Source organism: Ursus arctos, unplaced genomic scaffold (assembly GCF_023065955.2).
Source record: "Ursus arctos isolate Adak ecotype North America unplaced genomic scaffold, UrsArc2.0 scaffold_28, whole genome shotgun sequence".
Classification (NCBI taxonomy): domain Eukaryota; kingdom Metazoa; phylum Chordata; class Mammalia; order Carnivora; family Ursidae; genus Ursus; species Ursus arctos.
Window position 1 is genome coordinate 4,429,479 of NW_026622963.1, and position 16,589 is coordinate 4,446,067.

General features: G+C 58.6%; 1 protein-coding gene across 1 annotated transcript in view; it reads right to left on the reverse strand.

The window, feature by feature from the left end:
- Positions 1-243: 243 nt before the first annotated feature.
- ITGA11 (integrin subunit alpha 11) overlaps positions 244-16,589 on the reverse strand; it is a 111,036-nt gene continuing 94,690 nt past the window's right edge. Inside the window, exons 19-30 of the mRNA XM_026478392.4 lie at positions 15,696-15,781; positions 14,702-14,909; positions 12,657-12,755; positions 11,148-11,224; positions 10,440-10,529; positions 9,514-9,604; positions 7,947-8,060; positions 7,660-7,746; positions 6,226-6,336; positions 6,019-6,114; positions 2,207-2,320; positions 244-1,543 (exon numbers count right to left, since the gene is read on the reverse strand). Coding sequence (XP_026334177.1) covers positions 1,472-1,543; positions 2,207-2,320; positions 6,019-6,114; positions 6,226-6,336; positions 7,660-7,746; positions 7,947-8,060; positions 9,514-9,604; positions 10,440-10,529; positions 11,148-11,224; positions 12,657-12,755; positions 14,702-14,909; positions 15,696-15,781 — 1,245 coding nt within the window. The 3' untranslated portion in view covers positions 244-1,471. The remainder of the gene's footprint in view (positions 1,544-2,206; positions 2,321-6,018; positions 6,115-6,225; positions 6,337-7,659; positions 7,747-7,946; positions 8,061-9,513; positions 9,605-10,439; positions 10,530-11,147; positions 11,225-12,656; positions 12,756-14,701; positions 14,910-15,695; positions 15,782-16,589) is intronic.

The window sequence follows — 16,589 nt, forward strand, 5'->3', positions numbered from 1 at the left end:
GGGTAAGATGGACCTGGTGGTCTTGCGAGGCAGGGGGTGCTCCGTCACTGGAGATGTTCATCCCCGACCAGGCAGGCATGTGGCGGGGGTGGGGTAGGGAGCAAATGGTGCCCAAGCCCCTTCTCAACATTTAGAGATAACGGGAAGGAAGGAGGGGCCCCCCAGCTGCCTCCTTTCCTTCAAAGAAAGAGGTTGGCTCCCCAGCACACGCCCCGCCCACAGAATGAGACCACAGCACCTTGGTTGTTTTCAATCACTTTTTTTTTTTTAATTTTTAAAAAATATTTACGACAGGAAAGGTCGTACTATGTGACCGGGGGACAGATGCCTTCGACGCATCCCCCTTTCATTTCTACCTCAAAACAAGATTAAGGCATAAATTACTCGCTTGGGCACCGGGCGTGCCTGTTGTCCTCAAGGCGCCGTCATTGGTGGTACCACTTGTCCCGTGGGCCGGCGGATCAGATGTTTGCATGGAGCTTGCACAGACTCGACCGGCTTTAACCAGTGCCTTCCAGAGAGGACCCCTCCGCAGCGCCGGCTGAGCCCTCCTCTCGTGCACGGTGGGCGGAAGGGAGGGATGGGAGGCTGTGTGCGTGTGTGCGTGTGTGTGCGTGTGGGGGGGGTGCGCGCGCGCAGGGAGGTGGGTGGCGCAGGGAGGGGAGGCTCCGCACCGCCCCCCTGCTGTAGGTCCCCGCGCGTCGTCTGGGCAGGCAGGCGGGGAGACCGAATGGGGCCGCTGGCCCTCGCTGGGTACTAGCAACAAAAGCGGCTGGCGGGGTGCGCGGGGGTGGAGGGCCCGCCCGCCTCCCCACCTCGGGGTGCGCGCCCCATGTTCTGCGTCCCAGCCGCCCGACCGTCACAGTCTGCGCGTCCCTGGGTCCTTCTTCATCCCTGGCCAGCCACTGTCCCCATGGAGCCCTTGGGCCCCGGTTCATTCAGGGGCAGCTCCGGGGACCTATCTCCTGCCCTAAAGAAGGGGCGAGCGGGCCTCGGGGCCTCGGGCAGCGCGGGGGGTGGGAGGACAGCACGGGACGCAGTTCTGCTGCCCCACGGGGTCCTTCTGGGAGTCGAAGCCCGGCGTGTGCGGAGTGGGTTTGCATGGCAGTCTTCTGCTCCCGGTTTCTTCTGAGGATGGGACGGGGCGGTTGGAATTCTTAGCACCTTAGTGGCCCGGGGTAGCAAATGCCCCCACAGAACCCGGCGGGGGCTTTGGTGTGCCGTTGGAGGGGTCCCTCTAAATCACCAGGGCTCTGTGTTGGAGGTGTCTGGGCCTCCCAGTAGAGCAGTCCCTCTTAAAACTGGCTTGAGTTCCTTTCAGAGGGTGCAGGCTTGGTCTCTCAGGAGATGAGGTCAAGTGCAAAGCGAGCTGGCGTCTTCTTGACCCCAGCTCAGTGGGCCCTGGGCCTGGGCCTGCACGCCACCTGGACTGGCGTCCTGGCCCCCATCGACTCGCAGCCTCCTCTGAGCCTCACTCCAGCACTTTGGGGGTGGGGTCCAGGCCAGGCTCCCTCCTGCGCTTGGCACTTTTAAAGAAGCCGAGCTGTGGGCAGCAAAGGGAGAAGTCTCAGGGGTGGACAGGGCTGGCAAGGTCTGTCTCCCCTCCCTGCTTTCCCTTCACTGACCCTCCTAAGGCTCCTTCCTGAATACCCCAGCTAACACTGAGCACCCCCCAACCCCCAGCCCAGCAGGACTCCCTTGGTGGGCCGCACAATGGGCCACTTAATTGGTGAAGGGGGGGCTGTAATGCAGTGGACGGAGCCTGGGTCATGCTGTGCGACCCTGCCCCAGTCAACACCCCTCTCTGGGCCTCCCTCAACTCATCTCTAGTAGAAGGTTGAGACCAGGCTTTGCGGGGGGTGGGCTTGCTAACAGCCTGACACTGTTGGAGAAATTTTGTGGTTCTGGGTGCTTGCTGCTTTTTCTGGTAAGAGAAGACCTAGCTTTCATCAGGTTCTTAAAGGGACCCACAGAAGGGTCAGAGCCACAGGCCGCGGATCGTCTGGTGGCCCTAGCCAAGCTGTCCGCCGTGGTGAAAGGCAGATGCTTCCGTAGCGGGCAAGTTCTAGGGAGGAGGCTGGGTGGGTGCCAGCCCCCATGGGGAGGAGAACGCGGGGACCGGCCACAGAGCCCAGAGCCTAGAGCCCCTGGCCTGGGCCAACCCGCCAGGATGCTGCTCCCCACCACCCGCCTGCTGGGGCCTCACCTTCCATAGCGCCAGGACCAGCAGGGCCAGCAGCAGGAGGCCCCCCAGGGTGCTGCCCACAATGATCCAGATGGGAATCTGCGAGTCTTCCTGCTTGGAGATCTCGAATGTGATCTGCAAGGGGAGGAGGGCGCCAGGCCCACAGCATTACTGTTCTGGGGCCTGGGTGGCAGCCGGGTGGCAGGCAATAGCTAGCGCCTGGTGGTATCTGCTAGAGGGATGGGTGGCACCCGGCCTGCGGAGGCCTCAGAGCGCCCAGCCCTTGCATAGCCGACGCAGCAGTTAAGGGACCCAGGTGATCCTGCCTCCTCTTTGAGACACTACCCGCCTTTGGCCTCAGGCCACTCTCCACTCCCCCTGGATTCTCCTGCGACGTGGGCTACTTTTTCTTATTTTCTCTGCTGCTTCATCATCGCCTCCCAAACTTCTAAATTTTGCTGTGTCCCGTGGCTCTGTCCGTGGACCTCTGCTTTACCTACAGTCACTTCCTGGTGAGTGCGGGGCCGTCTTCCCCGGTAGGCACAGGGGACCCAGGGCCCTTCGTGCTTTTAGGGGGCCCATGAAAATGTTCTAATTTCTTTTCAAATTAGAAGAAGAAAAAATATAATCTTGCTTGGATTATGTTTGTCTTTATATGAACACTGTCGTAAAATAATAATTTAAATTTTTTTGGGGGGAGGAAGGGGGTCCAAAGGCAAAAGTCTCAGGGCCATGGAAGGCCTAATGTAGCCCTGGACAAACTCACTCCAATGTGGGGCTTTATTTTATTTTATTTTTAAAAAAAGACTTTGTTTATTTGACAGAGAGAGAGCACAAGCAGGGGGAGCAGCAGGCAGAGGGAGAGAGAGGGAGAAGCAGGCTCCCTGCAGAGGAGCCCTATGCGGGACTTGATCCCAGGACCCCGGGATCATGACCTGAGCCAAAGGCAGATACCTAACCGGCTGAGCCACCCAGGTGCCCCAACGTAGGACTGTAACATCTCTCCGGGGACTGCTGTCACGTTTCTCTCTTCTGCCTGGCCTCTCCACTACATTCCAGACTCATATCCTACCGTCTTCCTGGCCTGCTTGGCATCTTTAACAGGTCCCCAGACAGCCTCTTGATCCCACTCCTCACCCTCAAACCTCTGCCTTCGCCGCCCTTCCCACGGAAGCGAATGGCAGCACTGTCCTTCCTTGTTCAGGCCAGAAGCCTCGTGCCCACATGGACTCCCGCAAAGTCTGGCCGTTCTGCCTTGGAAGCTCCGAGACTGTGGCCCATCGTCCCCCCTCCAGGGCTACCTCCTTGGACAGCGCACCGTCTTCTCGCCCTGGAGACTGGAAGAGCCGGCTAACTGCCTCCCAGCCTCCGTGTCGCCCTCTGCAGTCTATTCTCGGCATGGCAGCCGGAGGAAGGCGGATTTCTGCTCTGTTCCGAGCCCCCAGGTCAGAATGGAAACTAAGAGTCCCTGTCCTTGCCCGCAAGGCCCTGCACTCCCTGGCTCCGCTCACCTCACTGGCCCCATCTCCTCCTCTCCCCACTGCTCTCTCCACTCCAGCCCTCCAGCTACCTGGCCTCCAATGTGCCAAGCACACGCCCACTGATGCGTCTTTGTCTTGCTGTCCCTTCCGCCAGCAGGGCTTCCCCGCGCCCCAGATAGCCACGTGACACCCCCGTTCTTCGTGGTCTCTGTCTGATGTCAGTTTACCGGGGAGGCTCTTCCCAATCTCCTTGTATAAAATAGCACCGCCTCCCAAGTCTCCACCCTTTTGCCCCCGTTGTTTTCCTGGGCAGATCTTATCACCGTTTGACATTGATCCATTCCCCTGTCTTGCCATTCTCCCCATCTAGAATGTCAGCTCCAGGACAGCGGGGCTTTGACTGTGTTGGTCACTGTTCTATCTTGAGTGGCTGGGACAGAGGAGGAGCTCAGACAACAGGGCGATGACTGAATGAGCGAACCCCCCCAGCAGCGTGGGGGAGCCCTGGCTTGGCCACTGACTCACTGTTCAGCTTGAAACCAGGCACAGCCCCCTCTCTGCCTTATCGCCCACAGCCTCAGTTTCCATATCAGAGAAATGGGGGGTGGGCGTACCTCGCAGCGCTTCAAGGAGTGAGCCAGAGCGCACGCAAAGTGTCTGCTACCGTGCCTGGCCGGAGGCAGGCCTCAACGAACGGCAAGGGCCTTCTATGTTCTCTTTGCACCCACGCAAGAAAGCACGCAGCTAAGCCAACGGGGGCCTGAGATTCTGGGTTGCGGGATTTCTAGAAGAGAAGTGAGGCATCCAGAGAGGATAAGAGGGATTTCTGGGGGGAGGTGGGAGTGGAATGAGAAGGAGAATTCACTGAGAAGACATGAACTAGTGTAGAGAGAGGGATCCTGCGTGTGTGTGTGTGTGTGTGTGTGTGTGTGGCGGGGGGTGGGGGTCCCTGCACAACTCCTCTTCTCTCTCAGTTGCCTGCAGAATTCTGACTTTCCCTTGAGATTTGGTTCAAGTGGACTGTCTCCAGAAAACTTGCCCTGGACATCCCTTGCTCTGACTGCCCCCCGCCCCCCCAAGCCCGGCACCTGTGCTCACTCCCAGATCGTAGCCGTGCTATGCTATTCTCTTCCCCTTGTCTGCTTAAGTCATCTCTGTATCCCCTGGGGGCCCAGGTCATGGGAGGAACACCCACCAAATGTTGGATGAATGAACAAATAAAGCTGCTCCTTAGCTGCCCCCCCCCACCTGCTCCCCCTCGGCCTGGCAGCCCCCCTACCCGGTTAATGAGTGGTATGTGTGTGTTTGGTTAAGGCCTGGCTCTCCAGCGTCTCCGGGGTGGGGCTGGGGGGTTCACTTGGCATCTGGCACTGGACCAGCTCACAAGGAGCGCAGGCCGCGGCCCGTGTGGGGATGTGGCCAGTGGAGGGCAGCAGTGTCCCGTGTCCCAAGCCCCTCTCCGAAGGACTGGGCTTTCCTTCAAGACCCAACTTCTCCTTTTCTCCAGAGAGCACGGCGCGGAGCCTCACCCCCGTCCTGCACCCTGATCCAGGCCGGTCTGGTCTGCGACAATCCGGTTTTACCCAATTCAGAACGAGTCCCAATCCAGAGAAATCTTGCATCCCTGTTCCTCACCAGTTCACACGAGACTTCTAAAGCACGTTCTGTGCATTGCCTTAGATTTGAGGTGAGAATAGATGGGGAAGAGAGCAGTGGATGATGGTCCTTCCAGGCTGGCCGCCTGCCCAAGGCCCAGCCTCAGTGCTGATGGAGCCAATCAGTGAGTCCCCCCCACCCCCCACCCCCGGGGCAGGCAGGCCTGAGATCCAGTTCTTTCCTCTAGTGCAGAACACACAAGGTCCCCTCGTTCCTCTGCTTCCACGGGGCTGTGGTGGTGCAGAGGCCGGCACCCCCGGGGCACTGGGCAAATGCCTACTTCTGGCACCCTCCCTGCTTTTGCCCTGAACAGCCTGTTCATCTTGCTTCTCTCTCTTCCGACGCTGCACTAACTGCAGATCGGTCCCTCTCTCCCCTGCAGGAACGCGCGAGCAGAGGGTGTAAGAAACTCTAGGGCAGGGGCGCCTGGGTGGCTCAGATGGTTCAGCGTCTGCCTTCGGCTCAGGTCATGATCCCAGGGTCCTGGGATCGAGCCCCGTGTGGGGCTCCCTGCTTGGCGGGGAGCCTGCTTCTCCCTCTGCCTCTGCTGTTCCCCCTGCTTGTGCTCTCTCTCTCTGTCTAATAAATAAATAAAATCTTAAAAAAAAAAAAAAAGAAAAACTCTAGGGGAAGGGGCCACCCCTTCCCTAGCTGGTCTGGCTCAAGCTCAGCCCCGCAGGTTTCCCAGGGGCTCACCTGGCGGCTGGGATCCTCCTCGCGGAAGATGAAGGGGCTGTGGAACTGTCTCTGCAAGACTGCGTTGACCGTGATTTTCATCAGCTTGTACTTGAGCTGTCAAATCGGAGGCCATGTTGGAAGTGGACCCCTCCCCTGCGGGGAGAGTCCCCAGCACCCACCACCTCCCCTTACTTCCTTGGCGTCTAGCCCAGGTGCTCTACGTACTGCTTTTAGGGACCTCAGCCACAGGTTCCCCAGCAGGTGGAAATTGATCTCCTGGTTGGGGGCGAGCCTCACGTTGCAGTTGATGGAGACGACGTCGGAGTTGCTGTGATTCTGAAAGAGGAGGCGGGTCTCGGGGTGAGCCACCAGGCTCCGGGGGTACAAGGAGCCTGGGCCACCAGAGAGATGGCTGAGCTGCACGCCTTGCCCAAGTTTTGCTCCTGGGGCGGGGGGAGGGGCAGAGGTCAGGGGTCAAGGAGAGGTGGGGGATGGGGGGACACACGGGCTGCGGCTGCCAGGCGATGGCTGGAGGGCAAGGTAAGGATGGCAGAGCCTATGCTGGTCGAGGCCGTGCGTAGTCGCGTGTATTCCAGGAGCAGAACTTTGGTTCGACGTGAGGGAGCCTATAAATGTCATCACCACACAGAGTAAAGGAAACAATTGTATGATTACTGCAACACATGCAGAGAAAGCATGTTAGGAAATGCAACTTCTGTTCGTGATAAAAACTCCCAAGGAACTTCCTGAATCTGAATAAAGGATGTTTATAAAAAAAACCTACAACAAGTATCATAATTAATAATGAAAAATTAAAAACAATTAAAAAAACCCATTAGGTTCAAGGCAAGACTGTCATCATTTCCATTTCCCACTGCCCCGGAGGTCCTAGCCAGAGCCAGGACATGAGAAAAACAGTTGATAAGGACTGAATGGTAAAGCTAGCACTATTATTATTTACAGATGATACCATCTCAACAGAAACCCCAAAGAAATCGTCAAATAATCAGAATTTATTAAGTTAAGCTTGTTTGTGTCTCTCTGTTGCAGCGACTTCAACCCCTCCCCCCCGCCCCCCAGCCGAGTCTTCAGGAAAGTACACTACGCTCAAAAAATGCTTTGTGTCAGGCGCTCATTTGGGGACATATAACCAAATATAACCAAAACAGCTAAGATGTTTGTTGGGGGAAGAAGAGTGAAAGCATGCTCAGAAATGGATATCTGGGGCCAGTGGCAATGCTGGGAACATACAGCTGGAAACTAGCAGGTGTCTTGAGGAGGGCCTTGGGAGGTGACATGAGCTGCCTTCCATCTCCAGGGACAGGGAGGACCCAGCTGCTGGGGTCCATGTCTCCAATACAAGCCAAGTGGGTCCTGGCCTCCATAGCCTCGCTCTGTCTGGGGGTCCCTTCCCCTTTGCTCATCCGTATCCCGCTGGCCCTTTACGGCACAGGGGCCGGTCCACGATCCCTGTTCCTTTACTGGAGGTTATCTGCTCTGCTGTCACTCTCTGGACACCTGTCACGGCCTCGTCCCCTGGCTTCTCTGGCATGCACTCCTACGTGTCCTACGAGATGGTGAGCTCCTTAAGAGCAAGACGTATCTTTTCTTCGTTCTGTGTCCTGGCGGCGCGAGGCTTCAGGTAAGGACGACACTCACCAGCTGCGGGGCATGAGTCAGGTCTTCCTCCGTCGGAGCGTGTCGGTACTCGGTGCTGTTTCCCCAGATGTTACAGGACGTGTTCGCCTGCGCAAGGCCCACACACAACCAGCCTCACAACCAGCACGGGCACACTCAGCATCCCAGACCTGCTCCGTCCTCCTCCTCTCCGCCCCCCCCCCCCCAAGGAGGCCCTGCTGGCCCTGGTCCAGGAAGGAGGAGCTGAGGTCTGAGGACTTGGGGACACGCCTCCCACGAGCCGGTCCCGGTCCGGAGGGCACCGGTACCTGGTCAGTAAGGAAGTCCCTCAGCATCAGCAGGCGGTTGCCCCCCCTGGTGGCGATGGGGACGGTCATCTTCATCATCACTCCGTGGATGGGGAACAAGCCCAAGTTCTGGATCTGTGGCCAGAGAGGGGAGGAGTCAGTACGTCCAGCAGGAGCTGGGAGGAGGGGGTGGAGGACGAGGTCCCAGGGGCGATCCCACCACCCCCAGCCAGGCTGGGAAGCCGGCCTCTGCAAGGCCCCTGGCATATCTGCTGTAGGAGCTCGGAAGCTCTGCCGAACCACGGCGGGGGCTGCGCCCACAAAGTTCAAGGGGCGGGTTCCTGGAGGCTGGGGACAAGCCGTGGGGCCTTGAGGCTGGAGAGCAAGGTCACTTCCATTCCCAGCCTCTCTCAGCTTGGGGATTTCATAGCCTGGTGCTGGAGGCCACCCTGGGCGGCAGTCGGGGCGGGGATGGCGAGAGCCATGCATTTATTACTAGAGCGAGGAGAACGAATCATTAAGTAATGAAGGCCGCGCCTGGTGAGCGGGGGATGGTGCGCACCCAGTGTCGGAGCAGCGGTGATTCTGAGCAGGGCTCTGGAAGCGGAGAGGCGGATGCACGACCCAGGGCTGCGACCCTGTATGAGCTGCGTGGCCTCGGGCAGTCGCTAAACCCCTCCTGCGCCCGCCACCCCAGGTACCAGCATGTCTGACGTGCGGTTTCCAGCATCAGCCTGCCCCGAGCTCTCACGCAGAGTTCGGGGTGGGGGAGGCCGTGGGGCCCACGGGGCAGACTGTTTAACTGCCTCCTCATTCCCCTTCTCACTCCTTCCTTCCACGGGGACAGAGACGAACGCCACATTCCCCAGCCTCCCTGGGTAACTGGCAGTGTGAGGAACTGCCGAGGAGTTTCTTTAGTAGGGAGGGGCCTGCTCTTCTCCCCTTCCTCCTTCCTGGGATGAGAGTGTGATGGCTGGAGCTGCAATCATTTTGGGCCATGAGGTGAACCTGAGAGGCTGACAGTGGCATGTTGAGGATGGTGGAGCAGACAGAAGACCCAATCCTGAATGATTTTGGGAAGCTGCCAACCCCAGACTTCTTTCATGGAGAGAATAAACCCTGGCCCATCTAGACCACTGTTTTTATATTTTTTAAATTATGATGCAGCCACATCTAATCTTCACCAATATATCCTCTCAGCCCAGTCCCATTTTTTTTTCCAGATTTATTCATTTTTATTTGAGTGGGGGGAGAGGGGCAGAGGGAGGGACAGAGAGGATATCAAGCAGACTCCCCACTGACCCCCGAACCCGATGTGGGGCTCGATCTCACCACCCTGGATCATGACCTGAGCATAAACCAAGAGTCAGATGCTTAAGCGACTGAGTCCCCCAGAAGCCCCCCATTATTTTCTGGGTGAGGACTGAGAGGCCCAGAGAGGGCAAGGAACTTGCCTAAAATCGCAGTGAGTGGGTAGCAGGGCTGGGGCTGAGCCCCACGCACTCGCACTGATTCCAGACTCCTCCCCTCCCACATGGGGGATCCTCAGCTCTTGTCTTCTCTCCGCCTGGTTCTCTGCCAGCCTTACCTTGAAGACGCAGCTGAAGGGAGGCCCAATGCCATCGTACCTCTCCAGTGAGCTGTTGGGCTTGACTTCGTAGTGGCTCAGGCTGCTGCTCCTGCAGGGACAGAGGACAGGGCCGCCCTGAGCTCAGGCAGTGGTGGCTAGTGGAGAGATACACGGAAGAGGGCGTGGGCATGCGCCTGGCTCCCCCGGACCACAAGAAAGAGGTTTCCATCCGGAGCGGGAGGGCGGGGTCAGGAAGGGTTTGGAGCCTCAGCAGGGGTGTGCGCTGAGATCAGTCAGCAGCACCTGCCTCCTGTGGGGGATGGGCATGAGCCAGAAGAGCCGGTCACTGGCCACCCCTGCCCTCTGGGGCCATCCCTGGCCTCTCTGCCCAGGGGCACGGCCTCTTTTGACCATGAACTCGCCCCCTCTGCCCCGTTCCGGCCTCCGGCAGTGGCCACGGGAGTGTTGAGCTGGCTTTCTGTGTGGTTCTAGCCCGACTTCCCCATCGGCCTAGGGGCTCCCAGAGGACAGCGGTGGCTGGTGGGAGCACTTTGCCCTGCGGGGAGGAGTGTTTCCACACTTCCACCATGGAGATTTGCTGGAGCAAAGCAGATGGGCTTTTAGTAGGCTTCAAACTATTTTAATTCTCTCAGACCATGCCCCGACTCATCCCCTGCCCCGGGGGTGTGGACACCTCCTGCCGCCCCGGCCCTCCCGCTTCTCGCCCTGGCAGGAGCTCCCTGGAGGCCAGCTCTGTGTCTCCTCCTCCCCCCTGCCCAGCACGGCTGAGGGGGCTGCGCTCTCCCACCCCTCAGGGACACCCCTGGCTCCATCTCCTAGTCCCTCGGCCCTGCGGCCCGGCCCTTGAGACCTCTGGTCCGATGAGGGCCCCCCAGAGGGCGCCCCATCTTAGGCCTCACTTCTGTCGGGTCTCCCCAGCTCACCTGGTGAAGAGGACATCAGCCTCATATTTGAGGTGGAAGCTCAGGAGGGCCATGTTGTCTTCCTTGGTGCTCTCCTCCTCGTCACTGTCGCTGCAAGGAGAGCCATGCAGGGCGGTCAGGAGGGGGCCAGCCGAGCCCGCACACCGCAGGGGCTCTCTGTAGCCCCTCGAGATGGGCAAAGCAGGGCTGAGTCGCCCCCCCTCCTCGCAACTTACAGGTGAGAAAAGGAAGGCTCAAAAGGTTGCGTGTACTTCCCAAGGACACCCAGCATGTACCTAGTGCAACTGGGAGCGGGACACTGGCTGCTCTGTTCTACTCCTTATTCGGTGTTCTTTCTGTCCTGGACGTCTCTCCCCTGGGACAGTTTTCCCTTTTAAAAGACCTTCCTTCCCTTACTCTGTGAGGATAGCCTCTGCTTTGCCCATCTTCAGGGGCTGCTGTGAGGCCTGATGTTGTATGTATAGTGCTTTGTAACTGGAGGTTTTAAAAATAGCTGCCATAGAGATCGCTGTATAGCGGTAAGGGTATTATTATTTCTGTCTGGGCTGCCTGAGAAAGAAGGACGGGGGCGGTACCGAAGGCAGCAGGGGGGCCCCCAGGTCGGGGCAGGGAGGGAGGCTGGCCCAGGCGATCTGTGGCTGGCAGCAGAGCAGGGGGGCGCAGCGAGCAGAGCCCAGCGGGGGAAGAAGGAGCAGGCCAGGCCCTGACCTGCCCGCGGTGAGCCGGATCTCCAGGTGGTGCAGGAAGACCGATTTGCTGAACTCGAAATCCAGCCGGAAAGCCACCTGCGAGGAAGAGGTCCAGTCGCTGGAGCTGGGGTGGCCGGGAGCTGTGGGTCTGGGCATGGCCGGCCCACCCCTCCCTGTCCCTGCCCTTGTTCCTGGGGGGTAAGGAGGGTAGCTGCTGACTGGGAGTGGCTGGGAGTGGGGAGGGCTGCTAACTGGGGTGCCTGGAGGGCCAGGTGCCCAGTGATGTGAGCTGAGCTCTAGACCTGGGGCGCAGCCAGAGACAACAGCTCCTCTGATGGGGTTTCTTGGCTGTGAGGCCAGCCCTCCTCCCCCTTGACTTCCTTTTTTGTTTTCAACCATAGGCAACTAGAAGGCAGCAGGTCCAACTTCAGGATCCTGCAGGAATTCCTGGGTGGGGAACTTGATGGAGGGAAAGGGAGGTGGCCAGCACATGAACCACAGGATGCGGGCCCGGAAGTGGCCCCGTCTTCCTGTGTGCAGTGGGGTGAGGCCAGCAGAAGGGCGAAGGCCACCTTGGGCCACCCAGCAGGTTAATAAGGCACCTGTTTCTTGGTCCAGCAGTCCTCCCACCACTCTGACGGTCCAGTCCTGTGCTTCCCTTGGCCTTGGCCCAGGACTGCGGCCTGGGTCCCCTGCCTGTGGCCCTGTGACCTCTGACCCTCCTTGCTACGTCCAACCCCACCCTGGGGGCATTACAGGGGCTTTGCACAGACTCCGTGCTCACCCCAGGTCTGGCCCTCTTGGGGTTTCCCGAGGAGACCTTGGGGCCCCATTCTTGACTTGTGTCCCAGTGGGGGTGGTCTTTGGCAAGGACTCACCCCCTCCCCCCATCCTTGCAGACCCTGGGCCTGGGAACCTGCTGTCACTCTCCCTGGCTCTTGCCTCCAGCGTCCCTCTGTCTGATTCCTACTCTACAAGCAGCCTGGTCTCGGTCAGGTCTTTTCTCGCTCCAGAACCTTCAGTGGCTGCCCGCTGCCCGGTGGTGATGGGCAAACGCCACGTGATCTGGAGTCTGGAATTTGGAGATTCTCCTTCCTGGAGAATTTGCTTCTGCCCTCACACCCCCTACCCACTTGCCGCTTGCCCTTCGAAGCACGCGGTAAGTGCTCACGAAGGGTTAATTTTTCTCCCAATCTCTCCCCATGCACGCAGCAGGCTGATGGAGGCCCGACTTTGAAAACGTGTGTTAGGACAAAGGACAGCGGGGATAACTGGCCAAGAGGTGGGTTTGCCTCTGAGGTGAAGGGGCCTGGATGCTCTCTTGGGGTGGGCTGGCTAGTTAGGTCATGTGACTGTCATTTCCCGGGAGAAAAAACGAACACACTTCAAAGCCATGCTCAGGCTTCTCCATCCCTCCCGTGTTATCCCCTCTGTTCACTTCCATTTCCCTTGCCTCCCCAGTGCCTCCCCAGTACCTCCCAGTACCTGCCCCGTCCCGTCCCGCCCACACACTGCCCCCAGCCTCAACCTTGGCCTTGGCCCGGAAGAAGGGGTAGCTGACATTGCAGACTTTCTTGTGGAGTCTCCTCTCCTCGTTCACGCACTCGATGCTGCCGTCTGAGTCGTCCTGGGGGTGGGTGGGGGGCACCACGGGCAGCAGTTAGGGGGGCCAGAGACCCAGGTCTGGGCCCCGGAGACAGGGGTGGCAGTGGCTTTGAGGGGGAACCACCGCCAGGCTCCCGGGCCTCTCTGAGCTGGGGTCCTGCTGAGTCAGCACGGAGGTCTGCTGAGCCCTGGTCCTGATGCTGCTGGGTGGCTGTACATCTTTGTGGGTATATTTGGGCATGCTGAGTGGATGGAAAGGCATGTCCGCGTAGACTCTGCATGTGTGGGTCTGCATGCACGTGCACGTGTGTGCATACAGCCCGTTGCACGCGTGAGGAACACCTGCGTTTCCTCGGATGTCCAGGTAGGTCTGTAAGCTTCTGCATGTGCGCGTACGAAGTGCGTGTGATCAGACTAACACCTTTGTATCTGGCTGGGGGGGGGGTGCCTCCTCCACTAGAGTTCCCCTTGGCTGGATGGCAGGGGTGGGGGGCAGCCTGGGGGGAGGAATGCTGATCTCCCGGCTGTGAGCGGCTCCTGGGCTGGGGATGGACAGGCAGAGCCAGGCTGCAGGTTGTCCCTACACACCAGCTGCCGTGTGTGCGGACGCCGCCCTTTATGGAACCCGCTGTCCACTTCTCTTTGCCTCCCTCAGTCCCCAAAGCCTTTCTGTGCCACAGACACAAAAGCCCCCGAGGCCCGCCCCGGGCTTATGACTGGGCCCGGCACTGTAGAGTCTGGGCCAGGGGAGCAGTGAAAGGTGGATGCAGGTTTGGGGCTCAGTTTCCCCTAAGTAGCTCAATTCAGACAGAGGCAAAACTCTCTGGGCAGGACAGGACTTGGAAGGAGGGCCATCCCGTGGGCTCCTCATCTTCACTCAGGGTTGTGGGGCCCCACCCTGGGCCTGATGGAGGGACTGACAGGCAGAGGTTCTGGGGGGCGGTGAGGACAGAAGGGCCCCGCACCTGCCCCACCCCACACTCTGGGCTCCACGCTGATGCTCTGAGATCCCTGAGGGCGGAGACTGTGTCTGAGGGGACCTGGGACCCCCCCTCCGGGACCCACACAGGACAGCGATGTCCTGGGTTTACTCGATAACCCTGTCTCAGGGACTTCTCTGTGCCCGTGCCCTGCGGAGTTCAGGGTCACCACAGGCTAGCACTCGGGCGCTGCGTGGGGCTGGAGGAGCCTGTGTGGCCTTCTGGGAACCCTGCTCTGCCACTTATGAACTGTGTGGTCCTGGTCAGGCCCCTTAACACCCCTCTGTGCCTCAGTCTCCCCCTCTGTAAGATGGTAATCAAGAAGAAACAGGGGCTCATCGGGCAGAGGAGGGAGGGAGCACAGGCCGGGGACCTTGGTGGTGGGGGGCCTCGGCGTGAAGGCAGGGGTGCTGGGGAACAGCAGTGGTTGGTGGGACTAAGGGTGTGGGGGTGAGGGCAGAGGGGGCAGGTGATGGATGGGGAAGCAGCAGGGCCTTGACATAACAGAGTCTGGAATTTGTTGTGAAAGCAATTGGGCATGATAGGAAATGTTAGAGTAGGGAACAACTTGTTCTGGTTCTTGAGAGAAGGGCCCTTGTGAGAAAGCTGAACTGTAGGCAGAGGGGGTATGTGAGCTGGTGTGCACCTGTGTGTGTGTGTGTGTGTGCGTGAGCCCCTAACAAGGGCCAAGGACACAGGCTGAAGGACCTTCCTCCCCACATTCGGGAAGCGCTCAGATCCCCCCCTACCGGTGGTTCTCCCCACTTGCCACAGACTGATCTCACTGGGGTTGCTCTCAAAGCACGCTGATGCAGCCCCCCGCCCCCCAGACCAGACCCGGTCCAATCTCTGGGAGAAGCCTGGCCCCCGGGATTTGTAAGCTCCTGGGGGTTGTAATGTGCAGCCAGCCAGGCCCCGTGGCGGGACCCCTCCTTTCCCGCCTCTGCCCTTAGTCTCAGGCAGTCCGGGCCGGTGGCCGAGGTCTCACCTTCTGGATCAAGCTGGCAAACTGCAGGTTTGTTGACTGTGAAATATTTAGGACCGTGCTGTAGGCGTTCTCGCCTCTGTTCTCCAGCACAGCCTCCACTGCGACCCGCCGGCGTGTGCTCTCGATGATGAAAACCGTGGTGTCGAAGGACAGCGTGTAGGCGGAGCAGTCCTGCGCGGTCTTGCCCAGGACCCTCTGGCAGTACTCCCTGCGGGACAGAGGCCACCAGGGGCCAGGCGCATGGAATGGGGAGCGAGGGGCCAGGCCTCACTACTGTACTCAGCGTATTTCCCTTTTGGCTTTGGCTACCAGGAAGCTCAGAGCTAAATGTAGAGACTATCTTGATGTGTAGCCTAGATGGTTAGATGGTTTGCTTCATCCTTCTACAGGGTTTGTATGTGTTATTTCTACACACTGTATACATCTTCTAGCTCAATCATCTCACAGTTGGGTAAACGGGGAGCATGGATTATTAGAAAATAAATGACATAAATTTCAAAGAGAACATTTTTCATTACTTTTCCTTGCATGCTACTTTTTTTTTTTTTCTTCCAGGAGATTGTGGGCACCCTGCTGATACTCTGATAGTCCTCTTAGCTCAAGTGGTCCTCACTGGGCTGCACAGGTCACCCAGCTGGGGGCTTGGAGGGTGAGCAACCAGGATCACAGTCCTAGTCTCCGCCTTTGATGTGCTTGGTAGTAAAGACTGCAAAGAAAGGATTCCTTATCCTAAATGACGTTTGAGGAGCCTGGATAGAAGAGTACTTTTCATTTTGCAGAGGAAGTAACTCAAGCCGAGAGAGGGAAGGGACATGCCTGAAGTCACACAGGAATTAAAGGCAGAGCCTGGGCTAGACCCAGGCTCCAAGTTCAGTATTTGATCTAAGCTGCCTCCAAGCATGATGCTCAGGAGGAAATCCAGTGCCCGGGGAGCCCCAGATCTTCTAGCAGGGAACGTAAGGAATCAGGGTGGGGCAAGGAGGAGCCAACTCACATGGCTGTGGGCAGGTCGCTGTGGGCATCCAGCAGGAGGTCAGGGACACAGTGCTCGTCCTCATTGCAGCCGTTCCAGAAGGGCACCTGCACCAGGGAAAGCCAGGGCGGGGTGGCGGGGTGGTCCTCTTTCCTGCCGGCCAGCCCTCCCCCCGACAGCGTGCCGGCTCCTCTCTCCACCACACTAGACACAGCCTTTGTCTTCTCTGCCCTCCTCACAGACACCACCCTGCCATTTCTCATGCTTTGGCATAGATAGTCCCTTCTTTAAAACATGACTCAGAACTCAACTCCTCCCGGGTCTCTGTCGGTTCTCAGCTGAGCCGGCAGCACAGAATACCCACACCCACCCAGCGGGTGTTTGCAGATCATCTGTGTTGGGGGCAAGGTTTTAGGTACTGGGGGTAGAGGATGAGGGAGACACAGCTTCTGCTCTTAGCTCATGGGGAAGAGTGGTGTGTGAATAAATAATTATAGTGTGAAATGTGCAAAAAAATTAGAAATCTGTATGAGGAATAGGAGAAGTAGAGGGGAGGAAACAGTCATTTTGGCCTGTACATGGTCAGAGAAGCCTTCAGGAAGAGACGGTAGGTCAGAGTTCTGAAGGATGACCATGTTAGCTGGACAAGCCTGTGCAAAGGTCCTGAGGCATGAAGCAGCATGGTGAGGTTGGGAAATGATGGGTGGTTTAGGGTTGCTGTATTTGGGGGTGGAGAGGATGGAGAGAGGGGTGGGGTCAGTTCTTATAGGGCCTTGGGGTGGTTCCTTGCAGCTGATAGGAATCACTGCTGTAGGCAGCAGAGTATGCTGTCAGACCTGCACACTAGGGTTCCCTGTGGCTGCCGTGGGTGGATGAACTGGAGGGATCAAGGCTAGAGTCAGGGAGACCCCTGAG